Below are 27,347 nucleotides of genomic sequence, written 5' to 3' on the forward strand. Positions count from 1 at the left end.
CCTCATGCCTCTGTAGTTGCCTTTATTCAACTGTAATATCGTTACATCTGATTCCAGCTTTTTTCCTCTCAAATTGCAGGGTAAATTCTATCATTTTATGGTCACTGCCTCCTAAGGGTTCCTTCACCTTAAGCTCCCTTATCAAATCTGCCTCATTACAGATCACTAAATCTAGAATTTCCTGTTCCCTAGTGGGCTTTGCCACAAGCTGCTCCAAAAAGCCATCTCATAGACATTCCACAAATTCCTTTTCTTGGGATCCACTGCTAACCTGATTTTCCCAGTCTACCTGCATATTGAAATTCCCCCATATCTATCCTTGCTGCTGTTCTCAAATCCTCTGGCTATGAAGGCCGACATTCCATTTGCTTTCTTTGCCACCTGCTGCACCTGCATGCTTACCTTCAGCGACTGTTGTACAAGGACTCCCACGTCTCGTTGCACATTCCCCTATCACAATTCATAGCCATTCAGATAATGATCTGCCTTCCTGTTTTTGCTACCAAAGTGTTTCTTACCCCATAGAAATTGGTTCTTGCTCTACTACAGGGAAAGGAGGTAACTGTTTGGTGAGTTTCTGGTAAGTGGGTAAGTTCTATTCTATCCCTAAGGTTTAAAAGAGTACACAATTTGGTGGTAAAGTTAATCAAATATATAAGAAAGCAACATTAAATAAGTGATTAATATACTTAATTGTTTAAAATGCATTAAGGATGGCAGGACAGGTGATGTGTCAAGGCTGCAGCATGTGGGAGCTCCTGGATACCATTGTTATCCAGGACAAACACATCCGCAGTTAGTGTTTGCAACTTGAGGAACTTCAGCTCAGAATCATTGAGCTGAGCTGCAGACTCTGTGACACATCAGGGAGGGGGAAAGTTACCTGGATGTTTTATACCAAGAAGCAGTCACACCACTTAGGATAGGGTCTTCTAATTTGGTCAGTGACCAGGGACAGGAGGGTGTGACTGCAAATGAGGCAGGTAAGGGGACCCAAAGGGCAGGAGTGTGAGCCCCTGCAATTGTCCAAAGGTTTGAGGTTCTCTCAGCTTGTTTGGATGAGAGTGAGGGCTGCAGGGTGGATGAGCAAACTGACCATGGCACCGTGGTAGAGGAAGCCATCCAAGTTGGGGGAGAAAAATGGAATGTAGTGGTAGTAGAGGACAGTACAGTAGAGGAATTGATACTGTTCTCTCTAGCAAAAAGCGAGAGTCCAAATGGCTTTGTTGCCTGTCCAGTGTCAGGGTTCAGGACATCTGCTCAGGGCTGGAGAGAAACTTGTGGTGAGAGGGCAAGGATCCAGTGGTTGTGGTCTATGTGGTAACCAACGACATAGGCAGGATAAAGAAGGAGGCTTTGCATAGTCAGTATGATGGGCTAGGCACCAAATTAAGAAGCAGAACCTCAAAGGTAATCATTTCTGGATTATCCCCTGAGCCACATGCAAATTAGCATAGGACAAATAAGATTAGAGAAATTAATGCATGGCTCAAAGACTAGTATTGGAGAAGTGGGTTCCACTTTTCGGGGCACTGGCACCAGTGTTGGAGAAAGTGGGATCTGTACTGTTGGGATGGTCTATGCCTGAGCCATGCTGGCGCTGCTGTCCTAGCAAGCCACCTAACTAGGGAAGTAGAGAGAGTTCTAAACTGAATCGTAGGAAAAAGGAATCAAATTTGGGAAGTTGTGGTAAATCAAAGAATATAGTCAAGGCAAGAGAGACATATGGGAAACGATAAACAGACTGTGACAAGAAGGGACAGAGAATACAATTCTAAGAGTAAAACAGCAGATAAGGCTAGACGCTACAAAAATAATAAAAGGACAAAACCAAAGGCTCTGTATCTAAACATTCGAAACAAAACAGATGAACTGATGGCACAAGTGGAAGTAAATAAGTACAATCTGATAGACATTACTGAGACATGGCTACAGGATGACATAGATTGGGACCTGAATATTGAAGAGTACGTGACATTTGGGAAGAACAGGAAGTTAGGAAAAGATGGAGGGTGGCTCTGATAATTAATGATGGCATATTCACATTAGAGAGGTATGACCTAAGTTCAGGAAACCAGGATGTAGACGCGGTTTGGGTTGAGTTGAAGAATGATAAAGGTGAGAAGTCACTTGTGGGAGTGGTGGTGTACAAGCCTCCAAATTGTAACTACACAGAGTGTAAAAGAAGCGTTATTGGGAGCTTGTCAGAAAGATAAAGCATTAATCATGGGGCATTTTAATCTACATATAGACTGGAAAATCAGATGGGCAAAGGTAGCGTAGATGAGGAATTCATAGAATGTTTTCAGGATAGTTTCTTAGAACAGCGTATTCTGGAGCCAACCAGACAGCAGGCGATACTGAACATGGTATTGAGCAACGAGATAGGATTAATTGACAACCTCATAGTGAAGGCACCCTGAGGTGGCAGTGATCATAATATGATTGAATTTTACATTCATTTTGTGGGAGAAAGGGGTTCATCATTTTAAACTTAAAGGCAATTATGGAGAGCATGAAAGCAGAGTTAGTTAAAGTGAACTGGCAAGTGAGGTTAAGGGGTTTGTCAATAGAAGTTCAGTGGCAGACATTTAAAGGAATATTTCAGATATATTCCAATGAGAAAGAAAAATTCCAAGGGGAGGGCCCACTATTTGTGGTTAATTAAAAAGTTAAAGAGAGTATCAAACTTAAAGAAAAAGCATATAATTATGCAAAGACCAGTGGCAGGTCAGAAGATTGGAAAGAATGTAAAGAACAGTGAGGAATGACAAACAGATTAATAAGGAGGGAAAAATTAGAGTATGGAAACTAGCTAGTAACAAAGGCGGATAGTAATAGTTCCTATAGAAACTTAAATAAGAAAAGAATAACAAAATGAGCATTGGTCCTATAGAGAGTCCGTCAGGGGAACTGATAATGGAAAGTAGGGAGATGGCAGACGAATTGAACAGGTATTTTGCTTTGGCCTTCAATATAGAGGACACAAGTAACATCCTGGAAATAACCGTAAATCAGGAAATGGAAGAGAGGGAGGAACTCGGAGAAAATTACAATCACCAGGGAAGTGGTATTAAACAAACAGTTGGGGCTGTGGGCTGAGAAATCCCCAGGTCCAGAATGACTTCACCCTAAGGTCTTGAAAGAAGTGGCCAGTGAGATGTTTCATGCACTGGTTTTAACTTTCCAAAATTCCCTTGATTCAGGAAAGGCTTCATTTGATTAAATATAGCAAATATAACTCCTTTATTCAAAAAGGGAGGGAGGCAGAAAGCAGGAAACTATAGGCCAGTTAGCCTAATGTCTGTCAGAGGGAAAATGTTAGAAGCTATTATTAAAGATGTTATAGCAGGGCACTTAGAAAAATTCAAGACAACCAGGCAGAGTCAATATGTTTTTGTAAAAGGAAAACATGTTTAATCAGTTTATTGGAGTTCTTTAAAGGAGCCACATGTGCTATGGATAAAGGGGAACCAGTGGATGTACTGTATTTAGATTTCCAGAAGGCATTTGATAAAGTGCCACATCAAAGGTTTTCACAGAAAATAAAAGTTTGTGGTGTAGGGGGTAACACATTGGTATGGATAGAAGATTGGCTAGCCAACAGGAAGCAGAGAGTTGGCATAAATGGGTCTTTTTCAGGTTGGCAGGATGTGAGGAGTGGTGTGCCACAGGGATCAGTGCTAGGGCCTCAACTCTTATTTATATAAATGTTTTGGATGAAGGGACTGAAGGAATGGTGGCTAAATTTGCTGATGACACAAAGATAGGTTGGAAAGTAAATTGTGAACAGGATGTAAGCAGGCTACAAAGTTACATAGATAGATTAAGTGAGTGGGCAAAGATCTGTCAAATGGAGTATAATGTGGGAAAATATGAAATCATTCATTTTGGCAGGAAGAATAAAAAAGAAGCTTATTATCTAAATGGTGAAGGTTTGCAGAGCTCTGAAATTCAGAGGGATTAGGGTGTCCTTGTGCATCAATCACAAAAGGTTCGTATGCAGGTATGACAAGTAATTAGGAAAGCTAATAGAATGTTATCATTTTTTGAGAGGAGAGGAGAATTGATTACAAAAGTAGGGATGTTATGCTTCAGTTGTAAAAGGCATTGATGAGACCATATTTGGAGTATTATGTACATACTGGTCTCCTTATCTTAAGAAAGATGTAAATGCGTGAGAAGCAGTTCAGAGACTAATACCAGGAATGGATGGGTTGTCTTATGAGGAAAGGCTGGACAGGTTAGGCTTGTATCCACTGGAATTTAGAAGAGTAAGAGGCAACTTAATTGAAACCTTTAAGATCCTGAGTGATCTTGAAAGGGTGGATGTGGAGAGGATGTTTCTTCTTGTGGGAGACTCTAGAATTAGGGGTCACTGTTTCAAAATAAGGAGTTGCTCATTTAAGACAGAGATGAGAATTTTTTTCTCTCAGAGGGTTGCGAGTCTTTGGAACTCTTCCTCAAAAGATGGTGGAAGCAGAGTCTTTGAATATTTTTAAGGCAGAGCTAGATTGATTCTTGATTAAGTAGGGGGTGAAAGGTTATCGGGCGTAAGCAGTAATGTGGGTTACATTTGAGGTTACATTCAGATCAACCATGATCTCATTGAATGGCAGAGCAGGCTCTAGGGGCCGAGTGGCCTATCGCTGCACCTAACTCGTGTCAAAAATCCAAACTGGTTAAAAATATATATATATATATATATATATATATATAAAAGCAAAAAAACTGCGGATGCTGGAAATCCAAAAACAAAAACAAAAACAGAATTACCTGGAAAAACTCAGCAGGTCTGGCAGCATCGGCGGAGAAGAAAAGAGTTGACGTTTCGAGTCCTCATGACCCTTCGACAGAACTTGAGTTCGAGTCCAAGAAAGAGTTGAAATATAAGTTGGTTTAAGGTGTGTGTTTGGGGGGCCTCCAAACTGGTTGTTAGGGAAGGAAATCCATCATCTTTAACCTAGTCTGGTCCATAAGAAATGCAGTTGACATTTAACTGCCCTCTGAAATAGCCTAGCAAATCAATCTGTTGTATAATTCCATTATAAAAAAGTATTTTTTTTCTTTATTCTTGCATGGGAAATGGGCATCACTGGCAAATCCAGCATTTGTTGCCCATCCCTAATTGCTCCTGAGCTGAGTGGCTTGCTTGGCTGTGCCAGACCAGGTAAGGTGGCAGATTTCTATCCCTAAAGGACATTAGTGAACCAGATGGGTTTTTACAACAATCGATGACAGTTGTTATGATCACCGTTACTGAGACTAGCACTTGTTCTGTATTCCAGATTTGCTAATTGAATTTAAATTTCACCACCTGCCATGGTGGAATTTGAACCCATGTCCCCAAAGCATTAGATTGGTCTCTTAATTGCTAGTCAATTGACAATACCACTATGCCACAATCTCTCCCCATAATTGAGAATATAGCTGTATGTTTTACCTGAAATCACCCTACGTTTCGGATTTCAACACGACAAAGGTACACCCAGCCCAGTGGACCCTGCAAAGTCATCCTCACCAGCACCTGAGGACATGTGCCAAAATTAGGAGGACCGTCCCACAGACTAGTCACAGCTTGCCATAGTCATACTTAGAATCATAGCTATCATCAAGCATCCCACACTCCCCCATTACTATCCTGGGGTATGTCCTTTCCCATCAACTGGACAGAAAAACCAAAATTAGCTGTGTGTGTCAGGAAGGGACATAAGTAACAATGCTAAAAGGGCATTAGTGACTCAGGTATGTCAGGGAAAATTAGAAAAAAAGTTGAAGCTAGAGGCTGTATATCTGAATGTGTGAAGCATTTGCAACAAATTAAATAAATTGATAGCACAGATAGATAGAAATTATAGGTATAATCTAATAGTAATTATGGAGACATGGTGGCAAAGTGACCAGAGTTGGAAAATAATATTCCTGGATAGTTAACTTTTAGAAGAGATAGGCAAAATGGAAAAGGAGGATGAGTAGCCCTGATCACAGAATCACAGAATTATTACAGCACAGAGGGAGGCCATACTGTCCATCGTGTTTGTACCAGCTCTCCAAATGAGCAATTCATTGGTGCCACTCTGCCATCTACCTATAACCCTGCACATTCTTCCTTTTCAGATAACAGTCCATATCCCTTTTAAAAACTTCATCTGAACCTGGCTATGCCATGCACTCAGGCAGTGCATTCCAGATCTTCTAACCACCTGCTGCGTGAGAGTTTTTTCTCATATCGCTTTTGCTTCTCTTGCCTGTCACTTCAAATTTGTGCCCTCATTCTCAAGGGTCATTTCACGACTGGAAGCAGTTTCCCACTATCTACTCTGTCCAGACTCCTCATGATTTTGAATACCTCTATCAAATCCCCTCTCAGCCTTCATTTCTCCAAGGAAAACAGACCTAACTTCTCCAATATATTTTCATGCCTGAAGTCCCCCACTCTTTGACCTCTTCTCGAGAATCTTTTCTGCATCCCCCCCAGTGCCTTCACATTCTTCCTAAAGTGTGGTGCCCTGAACTGAATGCAGTATCCAGCTGAGGTGGAACCAGTGCCTTATACAAGTTCAGCCTAACCTCCTTGCTCTTGTACTCTGTGCACATATTAATAAATGCTGGGGTACTGTATGCTTTATCTCTAAACCTGTCCTGACAGCTTCAATGACTTATGCATATATATACCCAGATCCCTCTGCCCCTGCACCCCTTCTCAAATTGTACCCTTTATTTTATATTGTCTCTCCATGTTCTTCCAACCAAAATGAATCACTTCACATTTCTCCACATTGAACTTGATCTGTTGCCTGTCTGCCCATTCCACCAACATCTCTCTGAAATTCTACACTACTTCTGAAGCTCACAGTTCACAATGCTTCTGAGTTTCGTACCATTTGCAAGTTTTGAAATTGTGTCCTGTACACCAAGTTCCAGGTAATTAATATATAGTTCACAGGTCATTAAAATATAGTTCAGAAAATGAAATAGAATCAGTTCAAATGGATCTAAGAAACAACAAGGGGTAGAAAACATTGGTGGAGGCTGTTGATAAAACCCCCATATCAGTTGTAGTGTACGGCATTAGTTGTAGTGTATAGCATTAATTGTAGCGTATGGCATTCATTATAGTGTACGGCAGAGTATAAATCAGGGAATCGGAAAAATATGTGGTAAGGATAGCACAGTTGTCTTAGGTGACTTCTTCATATGGACCAAATTTGCTGTAATAGTTTGGATGATCAGTTCATGGAATATATAGAAGATAGTTTTCTAGATCAATATGTTGAGGAACAAACCAGGGAACAGACTATTGTGCAAAGAGGAGTGTCATTAATAACCTATTAGTAAAGGGAAGAGTGACCATAATATGATAGAATTTTATATTGTGTTTGAAAGTGATTTAGTTAAGTCTGAAACTAAAATCTTAAATCTAAACAAAGCAAACTACATATTTACAAGGGCTGAGTGGCTCAGATAAATTTGGAACCTACATTAAAAGATAATAGAAGAGATGGGGAGATGATGGCGTAGTGTTAATGCCACTGGACTAGTAATCCAAAGACCAAGCTAATGCTCTGGGAATACAGGTTCAAGTCCCACCAAGACAGCTGGTGGATTTTAAATTCCATTGATAAATCTGGATTATAAAGCTAGTCTCTGTAATGGTAACAATAAAACTGATTGTTGTAAAAACCCCAAACTAATGTCATTTAGAGACAGAAATCTTTCATCCTTACCTGTCTGGCCTACTGTGACTCCAGACCCACAGCAATGTAGTTGACTCTTAATTCCCTCTGAAATGGCCCAGCAAGCCACACAGTCCAAGGGCAGTTTAGGGATGGGCAACAAATGTTGGCCTTGCCCGTGACGCTGACATTGTAGGAAAGAATTTTTAAAAAGACGAGCAATGGCTAGCATTTAAAGAATTCAAACATCAATTTCAACAAATATACATCTCTGTAAGGCACAAAAAGCCCCACAGAAAAAGCAGTCCAACTGTGGCTAACGATGGGATTTAAAGATAATATCAGATTGCAGGAAGGGGCTTATAATGTTGCGAAAAACATGTAAGCTTGAGGATTGGAAAGATTTGGAATTCAGCAAAGGAGGAAATTGGGAATCAAAGAGTTTGTGAGAGCACATTAGCATGAGACATAAAAACAGACTGGAAATGTTTCTGTAGATTATGTCAATAGGAGGAGATTAGTGAAGGTAAATGTGGGCCCATTATAGGCAGACAGATGAAATTATCATGGGGATTAAGGAAATGGTAGAGACATTAAACAAATACTTTGCATCTATCTTCACGACAGAAGGCACAAAAATAATTGCGGGAATAACGGGAAACCAAGGGTCTAGCGAGAATGAGGAGCTTGAAGAAATTGGTTTAAGTGAAGAAGTAGTACTGGAAAAATTAGTAGACTGAGTAGCAACAAAGTCCTGGATGAAGACCTGCATCCTAGAAAAGAGTTGACATTTCGAGTCCTCATGACCCTTCGCCATCACCCCCTACTCCTCAACCCCCTCCTATGGCACCACCCCATGCCCACGCAAAAGATGCAACACCTGCCCCTTCACTTCCTCTCTCCTCACCGTCCAAGGACCCAAACACTCCTTTCAAGTGAAGCAGCATTTCACTTGCATTTCCCCCAACTTAGTCTACTGCATTCGTTGTTCCCAATGTGGTCTCCTCTACATTGGAGAGACCAAACGTAAACTGGGCGACCGCTTTGCAGAACACCTGCGGTCTGTCTGCAAGAATGACCCAAACCTCCCTGTCGCTTGCCATTTTAACACTCCACCCTGCTCTCTTGCCCACATGTCTGTCATTGGCTTGCTGCATTGTTCCAGTGAAGCCCAATGCAAACTGGAGAAACAACACCTCATCTTCCGACTAGGGACTTTACAGCCTTCCGGACTGAATATTGAATTCAACAACTTTAGGTCGTGAGCTCCCTCCCCCATCCCCACCCCCTTTCTGTTTCCCCCTTCCTTTTTTTTTCCAATAAATTATAAAGATTTTCCTTTTCCCACCTATTTCCATTATTAAAAAAAATTTTAAAAAACCCCCATTAGAGCTATACCTTGAGTGCCCTACCATCCATTCTTAATTAGCACATTCGTTTAGATAATATCACCAACTTTAACTTTAACACCTATGTGTTCTATTGTACTATTGTCGTTGACATCTTTTGATGATCTGCTTCTATCACTGCTTGTTTGTCCCTACAACCACACCCCGCCCCTCCACCTCTCTCTCTCTCTATCTCTCCGCCCCCCACACACACACATCTTAAACCAGCTTATATTTCAACTCTTTCTTGGACTCGAACTCAAGTTCTGTTGAAGGGTCATGAGGACTCGAAACGTCAACTCTTTTCTTCTCCGCCGATGCTGCCAGACCTGCTGAGTTTTTCCAGGTAATTCTGTTTTTGTTTTGGATTTCCAGCATCCGCAGTTTTTTTGTTTTTTTCCTCTCTTAACTTTCCCAGTGCAGCTTAGATCTTTAGTTTCAGCAGGCTATTCAGTTGTGGAGGGGCTTTTCACTCACGTCTGATCCAGTCCTTGCTCATAAATTTACACAAGAGTTAAGAGCAAGACTAGGCCACTTGGCTCCTTGAGCCTGCTCAGCCGTTCAGTAAGATCATAGCTGATCAGATTATGGCTTCAACTCTGCTTTCCTGTCTGTCCCTCATAACGTTTGCCTCCCTAATCAATCAAATATTGAACTTGACCCAACCTCCATTGCTCTCTGGGGAAGAGAATTCCAAAGACTAACGACCCTCTGAAAAAAAAATTCTCCTCATCTCAGTCTAACTGGGAGACCCTTAATTTTTAAACTATACCCCCCATAAGGGGAAACATCCTCTCAGCATCCACCCTGTCAACTCATCTCAGGATCTTCTATGTTTCAATAAGATCACCTTTCATTCCTCTAAACTCCAATGAGTACAGGCCCAGCCTGCTCAACCTTTCCTCATAAGATAATCCATTCATCCCAGCAATAAGTGAGTAAACCTTCTCTGAAATGCTGTTAATGCAATTATGTCCTTTCTTAAGTAAGGAGACCAAAACTGCACACATTGTCCAGATGTGGTTTAACTAAGGCTTTGTACAGTTGTTGCAAGACCTCCAGATATGGTTTAACTAAGGCTTTGTACTGTTGTAGCAAGACTTCCCTAATTTTATATTCCATTCCCCCTACAATAAGTGCCAACATTCCATTTGCCTTCCTAATCGCTTGCTGTACCTGCATGCTAACTTTTTGTGATTCACATACCAGGACACCCAGATCCCTCTGTACTGTAGAGTTCTGCAGTATCCCTCTTCTCCATTTAAATAAAGTACTGCTTTTCTATTTTTCCTGCCAAAGTGGACAAGTTCATATTTTCCTACATTATACTCCATCTACCAAATTTTTGCACACTCAGTTAACCTATCTGAGTCCCTTTGTAGACTCATATGTTCACTTGACAACTTAATTTCCTACCAATCTTTGTGTCATCAACAAATATAGCTACCATACATTCAGTCCCTTCATCCAAATAATTGATGCAGATTGTAAATAGTTCAGGGCCCAGCACTGATCCCTGTGGCACTCCAATAGTAACAGCTTGCCAACCCAAAAATGACCTATTTATCCCCATTCTCTATTTCCTGTTAGCTGATCAAACCTCTATCCAGGTTAATATTTTACCCCTTACACAATGAATTCTTATTTTGTGTATCAATCTTTGATGTGGCACCTTATCAAATGCCATTTGGAAATCCAAGTTCACCATATCTACATGTTTCCCTTTATCCACCTTGCTTGTTACTCCTCAAAGAACTCTAACAAATTAGTTAAACATGATTTCCTTTCACAAAATCATGTTGAGTCTGTCTGAATTATGATTTTTTCCATGTCCTGCTTTTATCATCTTAATAATGGATTCTAACACTTTTCAAATGACAGATGTCAGACTACCTGGCCTATAGTTTCCTGTTTTCTTTCTCCTGCCTTTCTTGAATAGAGGTGTTACATTTGCAGTTTTCAATTCCTCTAGGACCTTTCCACAATCTAGGGAATTTTGGAAGATCACGACCAATGCATCTATTATCTCTGCAGCCACTTCTTTTAAGACCCTGGGATGTAAGCTATCAGGGCCAGTGGATTTGTCAGCCTTTAGTTCAAGTAGTTTTCCGAGTACAGTTCCCTTAATGATTGTGATTGTTTTAATTTCCTCTTTCCCTTTTGCGTCTTGATTTTCAACTATTCTTGGAATGCTTTGTGTGTTGCCTACAGTAAAGACAGACACAAAATATCTGTTCTTCACTTTTGCCATGTCCTTGTTTCCCAATATTAATTTCCAGTTGCATCTGCTAAGGGACCAGTGCTCACTTTAGTAACTCGTCCTTTTTAAATGCTCGTTGAAACTCTTGCTATCTGTTTTTATATTTCAGCTAGCTTTTTCTCATATTCTAATTTCTCTCCCCTTATCATTTTTTAGTTATTCTTTGCTGGTTTCTAAAAGTTTTCCAATCTTCTAACCTATCACTAATCTTCACAGTATTGTACATTTTTTTTTCAATTTGATACTACCCTTTACTTCCTTAGTTAGTCGGGATGGTGCATCCTTCTGATAGATTCTTTGTTTCTCAATGAAATATCTCCTTAAGTGTCTGCCACTGTTTCTGTAGTGTCCTACCTTTTAACCTGTTTCCTGTCCTCATATTCTTGTAGTTGCCTTCATTTAAGTTTAAGACACTAGCCTTAGACCCAAACTTTTCACCCTTGAACTGAATGTGAAATTCTTTCATGTTATGATCATTGTTACCTCGAGGCTCCTTTACTATGAGGTCATTAATTAGCTCTGTCTCATTGCACATTACTAGGTTTAAAATAGCCTGCTTCCTGGTTCGCAGTAGAATACAGGCCTAGCATCCTTTATCCACAAAACCAAATACATCCAAAAACCACACTTTTTAAAAAATCTCATTGACCTTTCGAGCAGGAAGTCCAGTTGTTTGTCTGCACTGTTTACTTGCAATTTTTGTTTGCCAAAAAGAAACTTATTACAGGTATCCTGTATTTATTATTCAGTGATGCATCTTATTTTTCTACCCATTTTATTTACTTGAGACTATAGCTAGCCTAAGCTTAGGCTATTGTAATGTAAATTTATTTGAGGTATTTGAAAACTGAAATTACCTGAAATCCAAAATGCAATCGGCCTCAAGGGTTTCAGTTTAAGGACACTCAACCTGTATACTGCTCCAAGATTTCGTCCTAAATACACTCGATGAACTCATCTTCCAGGCTACCTTTGCTAATCTGAATGTCCTATTTATATGAAGATTAAAACCACCCACGGTTATTGCAGTACCTTTCGTGCAAGCCCCCATTATTTCTTCCTGTAAACTCTGTCTTACAGTGTAACAACTGTTAGTAGGCCTATAAACTACTTCTACAAGTGACTGCTCACTTTTGCTATTTCTTATCTCTAACCAATCCCATTCTCAAAATCTCTGGGACACCATCAGCAGTGCCATGGAAAACTGCTGGTATACTGAAAGTATTGCTGAAAAAATAGACGTGCAGTTGAAGCTTTTCATCTTGCACTAATCAGGACAGATGCAAGAACACCAAATTTCAATGGGAGGAACAATTTATGCTGCACGAGAAAAGGATGCTGGTTGGTTGGTAAGTTGACTCTGATTGGTCAAGGCATTGACATGGAGTATGCACCGGGGAACTTTTGTCCTCCATGCTTTTGTTTAATTCAGAAAAGGTGCAATGCCTGAACATATTATTTCTGCTTACGGAGGACTTGCCTACCAATCAGCACTCTTTTCTCTTGCAGGATAAATTGTTGCTCCTTTTGAAATTTGATATTCTTGCATCAGTCCCAATGAGTGCAAGATGAAAAGGTTCAGCAGCATGTCTCTCCACATTGTTATGAACAGCACCACAATGTGGTCAAGTTGCTTCCGCACTTATCCAGCCCCTTACCGAAGCCAGCCTTAGTTTTGAACTACAATGTGACACAGACTGAGGATCAAATTTGAGATATTTGTGATCTGTAGTGCGTTATGCAGTTCAGTTCAGCCATTGGGCCGTCAGGGATTTCTAAATTGCTGATAGGCTCTTTGAGAGAGTGCAGAACCCTGCATATGTGACCTGTGACTTGCAGCACTGGTCCAGCAGTCAGTTGTTGCGTGTAATTTTTCTCCAAAAGAATTAATCCTTTAGCTCACAAGGAATTATAATATGTTAGTGACGAACTGTATCTTATTTGATAAAGCTGTTTGACTTACAGGTGGTATTAATTGCCTCTTGGTTTTGTGATGTCTAACAGGATGAAGAGGACCCTGTCCCTGATCTCGACCTGGTTACTGACACCATTTTGCATATTGACTCTCACAGTGAGTCAGGTAAGGGAAACTTGTTTTGAGTTCTTACTGGTGTTTGCTGCTGAAAATAGGAGAGGCATATTTTTGGCTCTCTTTCTGAGTTACTACTTTACTACCTGGTTTAGTTCTCAAATACGAGGACCAGGAAGGCCCCAAGTTTGATTCCTAATACATCCTGAGTTATTGATCTTGGCCAGAGTAACACTACAGAACAGAAACAGTTCTTACCAAAGTCACAAATGGTAAACTATCCCTCTTTGTCCTTTTCAACCTGTCTGCAGCCTTTGACACAGTTGACCACATCAGTGCCCCTCCACCATCATTCAGCTGTGTGGGACTGCACTCGCTTGGTTTCATTCTTACCTGTCTAATGATAACCAGAGAACACCTGCAATGCCTTTTCTTCCCACTCCTACACAGTGTCCTCCAAAAAATATGTTTGGCGCCCTTCTATTTTTATCTATATAGTGCCCTATGGTGACATCATCTGAAAACACATTAGTTTTCACATGTTCACTGATGCACTGTACCACCATCACCTTTCTTGACTCTTCCATTGTTGCTGAATTATCATATTGCTTGTCTAATATCCAGGATGAGCAAAAATTTTCTCCTTCTAAATATTTGGAAGACTGAAGATATTGTTTCTGGTCCTCACCACAAATTCTGATCCCAAACCATTGACTTGATATTTTGTCTTGACAACTGTCTCAGGCTGAACCAGACTTTTACACAATGTTGGTGTCATATTTGACTCCAAGATGAACTTCCAATTACATATCCAAACCATCATTTAGACTACCTATTTCCATCTCTGTAACATTGCCCAACTCAGCTCATCTGGTGCTGAAAGTCTCATCCTGTTACGTCTTGACTTGACTGTTCCAGTGCACTCCTGGCTGGTTTCCCACATCCTATCCTCTATAAACTTGAGGTTGTCCAAAACCTTGTTGCACGAATCCTTACTCTCACTGAGTTTCATTCACCCATAACCCCATACTCACTGATGGAAACTGGCCTCAATTTTAAAGTTCCCATCCCTGTTTTAAAATCCCTTTGTGGCCTTGGCCCTCCCTATGCCTTATTACCTGTAGACTAACAACCTTCTGAGATACTTGCATTCCTATTTCTGGCCTCTTGGGCATCCTCAATTTTAATTACTCCACTATTGCGTGCCAAGCCTTCAGCTACCAAGGTACTAAGCACTGCAATTTCCTCCCTAAACCTCTCCATCTTCCTACTTTGTCTTTCCTCCTCCTTTAAAGCCTCTTTGATCAAGGATTTGGTCATCTGTCCAAATATCTCCTTAAGCGGTTCATTTTGTTTTATAACATTCGGGATATTTTATTATGTTAAAGATACTGTATAAACATGAGTTGGCTCCGCTGCTTATGCGCTAGTGAGAAGCAATGAATCAGCAATGAGTTTGTTTGGGTCACTGTCCAGTAGATGACATGGTTGGATATTTTTTAGCTGGAGATGAGTTCATGAGATGTGGATGGGCAATAAATGGGCATTAGGTTGAGGATGCCTTTGTTCAGAGGACATTTTTAAGAGTCAACCACATTGCTGTGGGTCAGGAGTCACATGTAGGCCAGACCAGGTAAGGGCATTAGTGACCCAGATGGGTTTTTACAATGATCGGCAATGGTTTCACGGTCATCATCATCAGACTTCAATTCAAATTTTACCATCTGCCTTGGTGAGATTCAAACCTGGGTCCCCAGAGCACAAGAATAATGACTATGCCACTGCCTCTCCCACATTAGGTTACAGATATGACCTACTAAGTTTAGCAATCATGGGAGAAGCATCTAACATTGAACCTTTCCAGCACAGAGGTGTTCCTCACTTGAAGTTTGAGTCTGTTGTAGACTGATTGATTTCTAAGATTAGTCGACAACTCCCATTATCATTGTTTCATGTGATTACTGGAATGTAAGAAGGCAAATTAGATGAACCTTGGTGTGTTTCTGTCCAACGATTCCAATTTTCAGTCTCGTGCTAATAATCGTTGTCTGGTCTCATGTCAGGAATCTTGGAGTAGGATCCCAGCATGAGTCAGTGCCTTCAAATTACTGGAGATCCTCAACCAAAGTTAGTTCAGGGACCCAGTTTTCACTTTATTACAGTAAATGGATTCAGGCTTTAAGCATCAGCTGGTTGCCCCATTTAATGTACAATGCAGGAAATACATAATAGTTACAATACAGAAAAGGCTTATCCAGCTCAAGCTATCCATTTACCCTCCATGTGAATAAATAGTTCTCATCACATTTACCTACTCTGTTCCCATGTCCCCTCAACCCCTGGTACACCATCCACCTTTCCAATTTAATCTTGAATGTTGGCGTATGCTTTGATTTATCCTTGTCTGTGCTAGCCCTGGATTTTAATCAAATATATTGCAGGTCTGTGAAACTTCCATACAAGTCCACAGGCACTTTGCAAAACTCTCAGTAATGCAGTTATAGATTTTGTCTGAGAGTGGGTTGTGTTTCAAGGAAGCATTTTGAGCTATAGGACATAGATGGGGGAAAGTACTGCCAGCAAGTGTACTGTCACAAGCTGGGAGCATTTTGTGTTGTGTACTGGCTTAGTAGGTGAAAGCACTATCTGATTTTGTCCTGAACTGCACAGATGGAAAGGTACCACATTCAATTCTGCCTTGCACTGTGATGGCTGACCTTGGTAAACACCCTACAATTGATTTCAACTTCTTTAGGTTTTGGGATTGGGAAAAAGTCAACCAAAACTCCAATCCTCCATCCAAATCAAGTGACCCAGCTTGGTGGAATGCACTATGTGGGTGCCAGTTATGGACCTGGCTGTGATGCACCTTGTGATTGAATAGCCAACTAATATTCACAGGACATACATACGAATATACGAATTAGGAGCAGGAGTAAGCCACTTGATCCTTCAATCTGCTCCACCGTTCAATAAGATCATGGCTGATCTGATTGTAACCTGAACCTCACATTCCTGCCTACCCCAATAACCTTTCACCCCCTTGTTAATCATGAATCCATCTAGCTCTATCTTAAAAATATTCAAAAAGCCTGCTTCCACTGCCTTTTGAGGAAGAGAGTTCGGGAAAGACTCATGACCCACTGAAAGAAAAAAATTCTCCTCATCTCTGTCTTAAATGAAGGACCCCATATTTTTAAACCGTGACCTTGAGTTCTAGATTCTCCCACAAGAGCAAACATCCTCTCCACATCCATTCTGTTCAGACCCCTCCGGATCTTAAAGATTTTGATCAAGTCACTTCTTACTCTTCTAAACTCCAGTAGATACAAGTGAAACCTTTCCAACCTTTCCTCATAGGACAACCTGCCCATTCTTTACGTTAGACTAGTAAACCTCTGAACTGCTTCTAATGCATTTACATCTTTCTTTAAATCTGAACCCAGAAACATTTGCTACCTTTAATAGAGAAGAGGAGATAATGGGAGAGATTGGTGTTATGGAGGGGAAGTGATAGAAACCTGCCTCTTTTTCACTCTGTCTTTAGCTAAACTCTTCTTGTATGTTTGCACTACAGGTGGGATCTTGTGTTTCTTGCCAGGATGGCAGGAAATCCGAGGAGTTCAACAGAGACTTGAGGAACGCCTTTCAACTAGAAAAGAAAACTATATAATTTTACCTGGTGAGTATCTATAAACTCAGTGCATTTAGGAAACAAGTGAACCTACCATGGGTTTGTTCTTAGTTAATCAGAGAAGGAGATACATAGTTGGAAATTCTACAGCAAATAACTCACCTCCTGACTCCACAAAGCCTGCCACCATCTACAAGGCTCAATTCAGAAGTGTGATAATATACCCTCCACTTGCTTGGATGAGTGCAACTTCAACAACACAAGAAGCTCAACACCATCTGACACAAAGCAGTTTGGTTGATTTGCACCGCATCCACCATCTTAAACGTTCACTCCCTCTATCACCTGTGCACAGTACCAGCAGTATGCACCATGCACAAGATGTATTGCAGCAACTTGCCATCGGTCCTTTGACAGCACCTTCCAAACCCAGGACCTCTGCACCTCTAAGGATAGGGACAGCAAACACTGTTGCTGGGTCAGAAATGTGGAACACGCTCCCTAACAGCACTGTGGGTGTACCCATACCTTATGGACTTCAGTTCAAGTAGGCCGTTCACCACCACCACCTCAAAGGTAATTGGGGATGGACAATAAATGCTGGCTTTGCCTGTGACACCCACATCCCAAGAGCAAATAAAAAAATGTCTACTTCTGGCCAAAATTACAGATAAATGTGGCTGACTGGAACCACAGCATCACCAGTGGCGGGAAGACTGAACATCTCGTTTGCAATATAATCCCTCGTGCTTAAATTCTATAAACAGTGGAAAAGCTTGTTTGGATCCAATTTGTCCAAACCTTTCATAATTTTAAGCACTTCTACCATATACTTTAATCGTTTTTCAAAAGACAAAAGACACGGATTGTTACTGTTGTTTTTCCTGAGAATAAGTATGCAACTTCTCAGCTGATTTTGTCCATATGATAGCTGTCACCGCACTTCAGAGGACATCATTATATCTGAAACATTATAAGATGTTAACAAGAGGTCAGATAAGGCATTGCTAAAGTATAAGTCATCTTTTCTCAGTTCACTCCAACATTCCTGTGACGGATCAGCAAGAGATCTTCCGTCAGCCACACCCTTGGATGAGGAAAATAGTCCTGGCGACAAACATCGCAGAGACCTCAATAACTATCGATGATATTACACACGTGGTCGACACAGGGTGTCACAAGGAGCAGCGCTATGATCTGAGGACAAAGGTAAAAGATACCTTAAGGTAGCGGAACAGGTAGATAAGGTGGTTAAGAAGGCAAATGGGATACTTGCCTTTATTACCCGAGGCATAGAATATAAGAGCAGGGAGGTTATGCTGGAACTGTATAAAACGCTGGTTAGGCCACGGCTAGAGTATTGCGTGCAGTTCTGTAATCCGCATTATAGGAAGGATGTGATTGCACGAGAGAGAGTGCAGAGGAGATTTACCAGGATGTTGCCTGGGCTGGAGAGTTTTAGTTATGAGGAGAGATTGGATAGACTGGGGTTATTTTCCCTGGAGCAGAGGAGATTGAGGGGGGACATGATTGAGGTGTATAAAATTATGAGGGGCATTGATAGGGTAGACAGGAAGGAACTTTTCCCCTTGGTGGAAGAATTAATAACCAGGGTGCACAGATTTAAGGTAAGGGGCAGGAGGTTTAGAGGGGATGTGAGGAAGCATTTTTTTCACCCAGAGGGTGGTGGGAACCTGGAACTCACAGCCTGAAAGGGCGGCTGAGGCAGAAACCCTCATAACATTTAAGAAGTATTTGGATGTGCACTTGCGATGTCATGGCATAAAAGGCTATGGGCCTAGTGCTGGAAAATGGGATTAGGATAGTTAGGTATTTGTTTGACTGGTGCAAACTCGATGGGCCGAAGGGCCTTTTTCTGTGCTGTATGACTCTATGTAACCTGGGTTGTTAAAATTATTTAGTGAGAGTAGAGGACAGCTGTTCAAATTTGTAGAGGACAAGTTTAAGACTGATGGCAGGAAAACCATCTTCACACGACCTGGTCAATACTTGGAATGGACTTGATGGGTAATGAACCAGACCAGATAAGAGAAGTAAAAGAATGGAACATCTGGGCAATTGTGACCATAATATAATACAATTTAAGGTGATGATAGAGAAGACAAAATTATGATGAAAACCAAGTTATAAGATTGGAGAAAAGCTGATTTTGGGAATAAAACTTGGGAAAATAAAATGGGAAATGACGATGTAGAACAACAATGGGAAACATTTAATCCAGTCAGTTGCTTGGTGGTACAGAACTTGAATATTGCTAAAAAGACGGACATGTTGCCAAAGTTTTTCATCTTACACTCACCAGGAGAAATGCAAGAGTGCCAAATTCCAAACGATCATAATGTATACTACAGGAGAAAAGGGTGTTGATTGGCTGACAGGTTGACTCTGATTGGCCGAGACATTGCCAGTGGTTACCTAGTACAAATAACTGAAGGAACATGCTGTTTGATTTGATCAGCCAATCGTTGGGACATAAGACCTGTATACCTGGCATTGCATTAGCATTGTAATTCTGGTGCAATGCCATGTTCCTTCAGTTGTTCGTAATAGGCAGAATACAGACCATACTGAACCAGCTCATGCTTGCAAAACTCAAAACAAAATGTCTTCTTGAATATTGCTGAAAAAAGAGACATTTCTTAAGCTTTTTGTCTTGCACTTATCAGGATACCTCACAAGATTACCAATATAAGGAGGAAAACAACAATTTATAATGTGTGTAAAGAGAGTGCTGATTGGTTGGCATTGCCGTGGAGAATGCACCAGTGATGGTGACTGATAGTTAACTGCCAAACATTGTTGAAATTTAAACCAGGCAGCTTGACCCTGATTGGTCAAGGCATTGCACTGAGGACTGAGTCAATGAATGGCTGTTGTAAGGAACATATCTTTTTATTTATATTGGACTGTTGTAAAGAACATAACTTTTTATTTTCTGTTGGACTGTGGATTAAAATTACAATGGCTGCTGTGTGAAAGACATGCCCACTGGAACGTATATATGAGGTTTATATATATAAGGTTGCAGTCCTGGAGCAGAGTGTGCCATGAAAGACAGGATGGTGCCGGAAAGGAGTCCTGGACTAAGGGAGCTGCCTGGCAATAGCATTTTAATTGGTTCCTGATCAGGTGACCAGGTTTTGTTTGAGAGCAGTGCAGCAGAATAGCTCCTAGCCTGAAAGGAACAAGATGTAAAACCTCATTCTCCTGTAATTCCACAATAATTGCTAGCTAGCTTTTTCTCCTCATAATTCTATAACCTGCTTCCTCTCTGAAAACCCCTGTCAAGAGGCACCGGGGAAAATCACTGTTAAAGGCGTTGAAAGGCAAGTGGTCAACCAGTGAACTAAATACTGAGAGTGCTGGAAGACTACCTCATGTCATCAACAGGAACTGAAGGAATTTGGAAGACATCGATCAAAACCAACCCATCAAATCCTGTATTCCAGAATTAGTGCTATTGAACTATTTGATCCCACCCTTAAAATCCATGTGTTTTGTGTGTCTTATGTGTCATGTATATGTGTGTATAGGGATTTAAGAAGGGGTAGAGTTTAGGTTATAAAGTTAAGAAATTAGCAGTTCATATTTCTTTATTTTGCCACTGGTTAAAGACAATTTGATCAATAAACAGCTATTTAATTATTAAGTTTGCAAACCTGGTGCTCGTATTCTGTTAACCTTAGGTGGGTTGATCAAACTTTTTCACATTTGTCGCGGTTCAGGGAGCAGTGGCCTTGATATTGCAGCGCACTATCCCCAGTGAGTCACAAAACTGCCACTTATTTTATTTAGTTGAAACAGGTGATGTGTGTACATGTTCTTTCTGTCTGCAAGCTGTCCTGATGAGTGCAAGACAAAAATCTTAGATTTGTCTCTTTTTTCAACAATAACCAAATTCTGTACTACCAAACAACTATTTCTAAAATGTCTGTTAGATGTGATTCTGTGAATGGGCAGCACTTGCTGAACAATCCTGAGTGCGCTAAAAGCTATTCTAACAACCAATTTAAGATAATTAGTTGAACTCGTACCGTGGCTCATTTAGACGATGGTTTGTGTCTTGGTGGTTAACTCTGTTAAACATTGCTTGGAAGGAGTCCCACTTTAGCATGGCAGTCTTTGCTGCATTTGCTGCAGTTGAGGACTGAGAAAGTGCAGGATTCGTGGGGGCTCTGTTTACTCTGGGCACTCGTAGCCAGCTGATCTTTCTGTTTCTTCTCAACTATTCTGGTGCTCCTCTGAACAGTCAGCCTCCAGATGAACTGCCTGGCGGCAACTGTCCCTCAGTTGTCTAGGTCGAAGTCTGCAACCTTCATAGCTTTCTGTCACATGTCCTGGTATTGTGATCCAGTAGCCAGTTCATCATACAGCAGGCATTTGGTATATGGCAGATGTCATTGGCTTCGTAATGTGTGTATGCAGGGTTATCAATATTGCAGTACCCTTCCGTGATCTGGTAGCAAAGTAAAAATTCCATTAGAAGTGAAGTACCTCTTTGATAATTCCTCAGTTACACAACAGAGGGCGCTTGAAGACCAGGTCAAACCCATAGCAGAACAATCAGCAATTCAGTGCTTTGAGAAGATCTTGGGACTTATTACAGAAGCACTACAGTATACTTCTGTATAAGGAAGCTCTTCTTAAGCTTTGTCTAAGACACAGGACATGAAGAGGAAAGTTAAGCATCCTGAGGGATGTATGTAGTAGGTGAATCCAAAATTGAATTAAGACCAAGTGATCTCAGAAAACAGTGCAAAACTGCCTTATTAAAAGGAAACCAAGTACTTGTGTACAGGTGTCATTTTTAGATGGTGCAATGACTTATAAGGAAAGAGGAAAGAAAAGGACTTGGCAATTATGCCACAACCTCAGGACCTCCCATTGTGCTTTAATAACCAATGAAGAATTTTTGAAATGAATTCACTGGTGTCATGTACTGAAACACAGCAGCCAATCCATGCACAGCAAGATTCATAACTTAAGAAATAGGAGCAGGAATAGCCGTTTTGACCCCTCGAGTCTGTTCTGCCATTCAATAAGATCATGGTGGATCTGATTGTGGCCTCAACTCCACTTTCCTGCCTGCCCCCCATAACCCTTGACTCCCTTGTAGAACAAAAATCTGTCTAGCTCAGCCTTAAATATATTCAGTCACTCAACCTCCCTTGCTATTTGGGGTATAGATTTCCAAAATTTAACGACCCTTGAGAGAACAAATTCTTCCTCATCTCTGTCTTCAACCCCTTAATTTGAAACCATACCCCATAGTTCTAAATTCCCCCATGGGGAGCTGTCAAGCACCCTCAGAATCTTATATGTTGCAATAAAATCATTTCTCATTCTTCTAAATTCCAAAGAGTATTGGCCAAAGCTGCTCAACCTTTCCTCATAGCCTCTCCATCCCAGGAAACGACCTAGTGAATCTCCTCTGAACTGCCTCCAGTACAAGCATATCCTTCCTTAAATAAGAATACCAAACTGTACGCAGCACTCTAGGTGCAGTCTTACCAATAAGGGAAAACAATCAGCAGAGGCTCTGTGGTCAGAATTGGGGAATAAGAAAGAACTTAAAACTCTACTGGGAGTTGTCTGCAGGCCTGCTGATACAGCAATAAAGTGGTAGAATGTATTAATTTAGAGACTAGAGAGGCTTGTAGCAAAAGTGTAGTTCTTCTAAGGGAGATTTCAATTTTCATATAGTTTGGGAAGAGCAAATCAACTCAGGTCAGAAAGATAGTGTATTTCTTGAGTGCGTAAAGGATAGTTTCCTGGAGCAATATGTTCTAGAACCAACAAGAGCGCATTAGATTTTGTACTGAGTAATGAACCAGACTTAGTAATCCAATAGTAAAGGTACATTTTTCTACTAGTAATCTTAATATGATCAAACTGTTAAGTGTGAAAAGGAGAAACCTAACAGTAACTAAAATTCTGGATTTTGGTAGGGCTAATTTGAATAAGAGACAGAGACTGATGATGAGCAAACAGGTCAAAACTGTTATTGGATAAAATTCCAGATGAATAGTGAGACATTCAAAAAAGAACTAACCTTAATGCCAGATCAGTATATGCCCCTAAGGGGCAAGAGCTCTTGAGGAAGGTTGAAATTAACTTAGCAAGGGGACAGATACCAGGATGTGGCATTAGAAATGAGAAACAAGGCGCACAAATGATTGGGAGACACCACACTAGATTAAGAAATAGTAAGTTATTAGGTGCAGTCAGACTAAGAAGGAGGCTACTTACCTGGCAGGGGAGAGACCTTCATCGCGTTTCTGCCAGGGAAAGAGCAATGGCTATAACCAGTCAAACCCCTTACCATGGGGTACCTAACACCATCCGAGTCATGGTGAAGGGCAGCGAGCAAGGAACAGGAATGGATAGGACCTTCTTCACCAAGAGGATCCTATTCAAGCTGTGTGGTTTCGAGGCTGCGGAGATCTACTACCTCCAGGATTTCCCCAGCGCTGGTTTCTTTGATGTGACCTTCAAGCACGTGGCAGCTTGTGTCAAACTCCTGAAGGTGTTTGAGGAAAAGAAAGACCTGCCAGAAATGAAGATCCTGACGGTGGAGCTGCTCTTTGTTCTACCGTTGCATTGTGAACGGGTTGCGACGGTACATCTGTACAACCCTTACGTCCCTGTCGCTGACGTGCTCACCTTCCTTACCAGGTACTTCGATAAGGTTGGGAGCTGCACTGAAGTTAAAGATAATTTGGGGGTCTGGACATGTAAACGCCAGGTTAAGGTAACGCTCAAGACCGACGGTAAGGGAGCCGTTTTCCACCCCCCTTCCACATTCGCTATCGGGGGAAGCCGTGGGTACCTTGTCTACGCTGGGCAACCCAAACTTTGTCGCTCATGCGGCAAGTCTGGTCATGTGGCGGCCAACTGCAGTGCTGTTCTCTGCAAGAACTGCAAAAAGGAAGGGCACCAGACAAAAGATTGTAAACAGGCTCAGTGCTGCAACCTGTGTGGCGTGGCAAGTCACCTCTACAAGACCTGCCCTAAGCGTTGCCGTACTTATGCGCAGGCAGCTAAAGCCAACGAGGGGGAAGCAGAAGAAATGCCTCGTGTCACTCCAACCACCAAGGCCCCCAGGGAGAACAACGGGACAAAGGAGGACACAGAGAGAGACAAGGTGGAGGAAAAGATTGGGGCAACAGACAGCCAATCAACAGCACTGCCCCCTGAACCTCCCACTCCTCAGGAGAGCAAATCAACGGAGGAGGAGGAGGCAGCAGTGGGAAAGCAGCAGGGGGAGTGGCAGCTGGTGAAGAGAGCAAAAAGGAAGAAGGGGCAAAAAAGAAACCAAGCCTCTTCCCAGACAAGAGTCAAGAGGCGTCTCCTATCCGACACAGATAACAAGAGCAGCAGCTCTTCGGACGAAGAAGTGCCAGGGCAGCGCCAACAGAAGAAGCGGCAAAACGCTAGGGAGTTGGAGGACGAGTCACCCAAGCTCCAGAACATTGGAGAAAATGAGGAGACCAGCACACCCCAACTTTGCCCACAACCTGAAGAGGCCAGTGCACCACAACCCCAGGAATCTGGGAACAGTGAGGCGCTCAGCGCACCCCAGCTCCGGGAAGCCGGGAGCAGCAACGCCCCAGAGGGGGAGAGGATTGGAGAAGCTTCTCCAACAGAGGACATTTCAAACCCCGCTCTCTGCACGGACCCCCAGATGCCACCCAAGCAGAACACCGCCAATGGGGAGGTTCAGGACACTTTCCTCAGCCCATCCCAAGTGAAGCAATTTGAGCACACCACGGGCATGAAGGAACTCTCAGAGACTACAGGTTTGGTAAGCGACTAACTGCTTTAAAATGGGTGTAAAGATTGTATCCGTAAATGTGCGTAGCATTAAATCTACTACGCGATGTGTTGCGACCTTAGACTACCTTGCCAAGGTCAAAGCTGACCTGTTTTTTCTGCAGGAGTGTGCAATACCGCACCTCAGCTCCTACAGGCAATGGTCACGATGGTGGTCCCATGGGCCATCGATCTGGTCGGGAGGAAACGACTCTCGTTCCTCCGGCCTGGGTATTCTGCTGCGGGGAGGCAGCTTCACCGTCTCCCAGGTTAAGGAGGTGGTGGGCGGACGCCTCCTCGTAGCAGACGTAACGTACAAGAATGCTCCACTCCGTTTAATTAACGTCTCCGCCCCGTCACAAGGGGCTGAGCGGCTGGAGGTTTTTCAGCAGCTCCCACTGCTGCTGGCGACCTCCAGACCGGTCATTCTGGGCGGTGACTTCAACTGCATCATCGATGCGGCTGGACGATCCGGCAGGGCCGACAGCAGATTGGACGCTACGTCCAGATCCCTGATGGAAACAGTAAAGGATGCCAAGCTGCACGACGTCTTCAGCAACCCTGCAGATGGAGTGCAGCATAGATACACCTGGTCGCGGCCAGACGGGTCCGTCGGTTCCAGGATAGACTTCCTGTTTGTGTCCCGTGCATTCACAGTCAGATCCACCGACGTCAAGCCGGTGTTCTTCTCTGACCACTGCCTCCTACTGGCTGACTGTCACTTAGAGAAGGACCAGAGGGTTGGCAGGGGGCAGGGGGGTATGGAAGCTAAACGTGCAACTGCTGACCCCAGAGAACATTGAGGAGCTCAAGAGGGATTACAAAGGTTGGAGAACCATGAAACCCCACTTTGAGTCACTGACACACTGGTGGGAAGCGATCAAGGGAAACATCAAGAGGTTTTTCGTCCTCAAAGGCACCCAGAAAGCTAGAAAGGAACAGAGGGAAATGTCCCGACTCCAGGAAAACATGCAGAATCTGCTCTGGCTGCGGTCGATGGGGGTCGATATGAAGGAGAAACTCCAAGAGGTGAAGAGCCAGTAAGCCTCGCTCTTTGCCTCGGAGGCCTCCAAGATCATCTTCCGTTCCAGAGTCCGCTCCGTGGAGCAGGATGAGACGTGCTCACGTTTCTTCTTCCAAAAAGTACACAGAGAGAGCTCTGTGATCAGCAGCCTGAAGGAAGAAGACGGCTCAGTAAAGTCATTGCAATCTGACAATTTGAGGATTAGCAAATCCTTCTATGCCGGATTATATGACGTGAAGCCCACAGACAGCACGGCCTCCCAGTCCTTCCTGTCCTCTATCACGGAGGTCTTAGATGACAGTACACGGGAGAGTCTGGACAAAGCGCTAACTCCTGATGAACTGACTGAGGCCCTTGAGTCCTTCGAGAAGAGTAAAACTCCCGGAAGCGACGGCTTGCCGGCGGAGTTGTATTAGGCTCTGTGGGACTGGATCGGCCCAGACCTGCTAGAAGTGTACGAGAGTATGCTCCTGGCCGGCAGTATGTCAGAATCCATGAGGAAAGGCATTATCACGCTCATCTACAAGCACAAGGGGGAAAGGGAGGAAATTAGAAATTGGCGACCCATTTCACTGTTGAATGTGGACTATAAAATTCTGTCCAAGGTCATCGCCAATCGGATCAAATCTGCTCTGGAATTGGTGATCCACCCTGACCAGACCTGCACTGTGCCGGGCAGGAAGATCTCTGACAGCCTCGTGCTGCTCAGGGATACGATTGCCGATGTGCAGGACAGGGGTGTGGATACCTGCCTCATCAGCCTGGATCAGGAGAAGGCCTTTGACAGAATATCGCACACCTATATGGTGGATGTGCTCTCCAAAATGGGGTTTGAGGAGGGAATTCGCAATTGGATCCAACTGCTCTACACTAACATCAGTAGTGCAGTCTCAATCAATGGGTGGGAATCAGATAGCTTTCCTATTAAATCTGGAATCAGGCAGGGCTGCCCTCTCTCGCCTGTTCTTTTCGTGTGTTGCACTTTGCTGAGTCTATCAGGAAGGATCCGGGCATAAGAGGAGTGACGATCCCAGGTAGTGGAGGCACTCAGATCAAAGTCTCCCTGTACATGGACGATGTCGCCGTCTTCTGCTCGGATCCGCTGTCGGTGCACAGACTTATCCACATTTGCGACCGTTTCGAACTGGCCTCGGGAGCCAAGGTAAATCGTGGGAAGAGCGAGGCCATGTTCTTTGGGAACTGGGCTGACCGATCCTTTGTCCCCTTCACTGTCAGGGCTGATGGCCTGAAGGTGCTGGGGATATGGTTCGGAGGGACCAGGGCACGCGTTAGAAACCGGAAGGAGCGAGTGTCTATGGTGAAAAGGAAACTGGGCTTGTGGGAGCGACGCTCCCTCTCCATTGCGGGTAAGAACCTGGTCATCAAGTGTGAGGCACTCTCGCTGTTGCTGTACGTGGCGCAGGTCTGGCCCATTCCACACTCCTGTGCGATGGCGATCACCCGAGCCATCTTCCGCTTTATCTGGAGGTCGAAAATGGATCG

The 27,347-nt window shown here is 42.8% G+C and overlaps 1 protein-coding gene across 1 annotated transcript in view; it reads left to right on the forward strand.

Annotated features, from left to right (window-relative positions):
* The window catches only part of dhx30 (DEAH (Asp-Glu-Ala-His) box helicase 30), a 132,219-nt gene that overhangs the window by 45,272 nt on the left and 59,600 nt on the right, over positions 1-27,347 (forward strand). The window contains exons 9-11 of the mRNA XM_041190463.1: positions 13,329-13,404; positions 16,931-17,035; positions 18,021-18,196. Of these exons, the coding sequence (XP_041046397.1) occupies positions 13,329-13,404; positions 16,931-17,035; positions 18,021-18,196 (357 nt within the window). The remainder of the gene's footprint in view (positions 1-13,328; positions 13,405-16,930; positions 17,036-18,020; positions 18,197-27,347) is intronic.

This window comes from Carcharodon carcharias, chromosome 6 (genome assembly GCF_017639515.1).
Source record: "Carcharodon carcharias isolate sCarCar2 chromosome 6, sCarCar2.pri, whole genome shotgun sequence".
NCBI classification, from domain to species: domain Eukaryota; kingdom Metazoa; phylum Chordata; class Chondrichthyes; order Lamniformes; family Lamnidae; genus Carcharodon; species Carcharodon carcharias.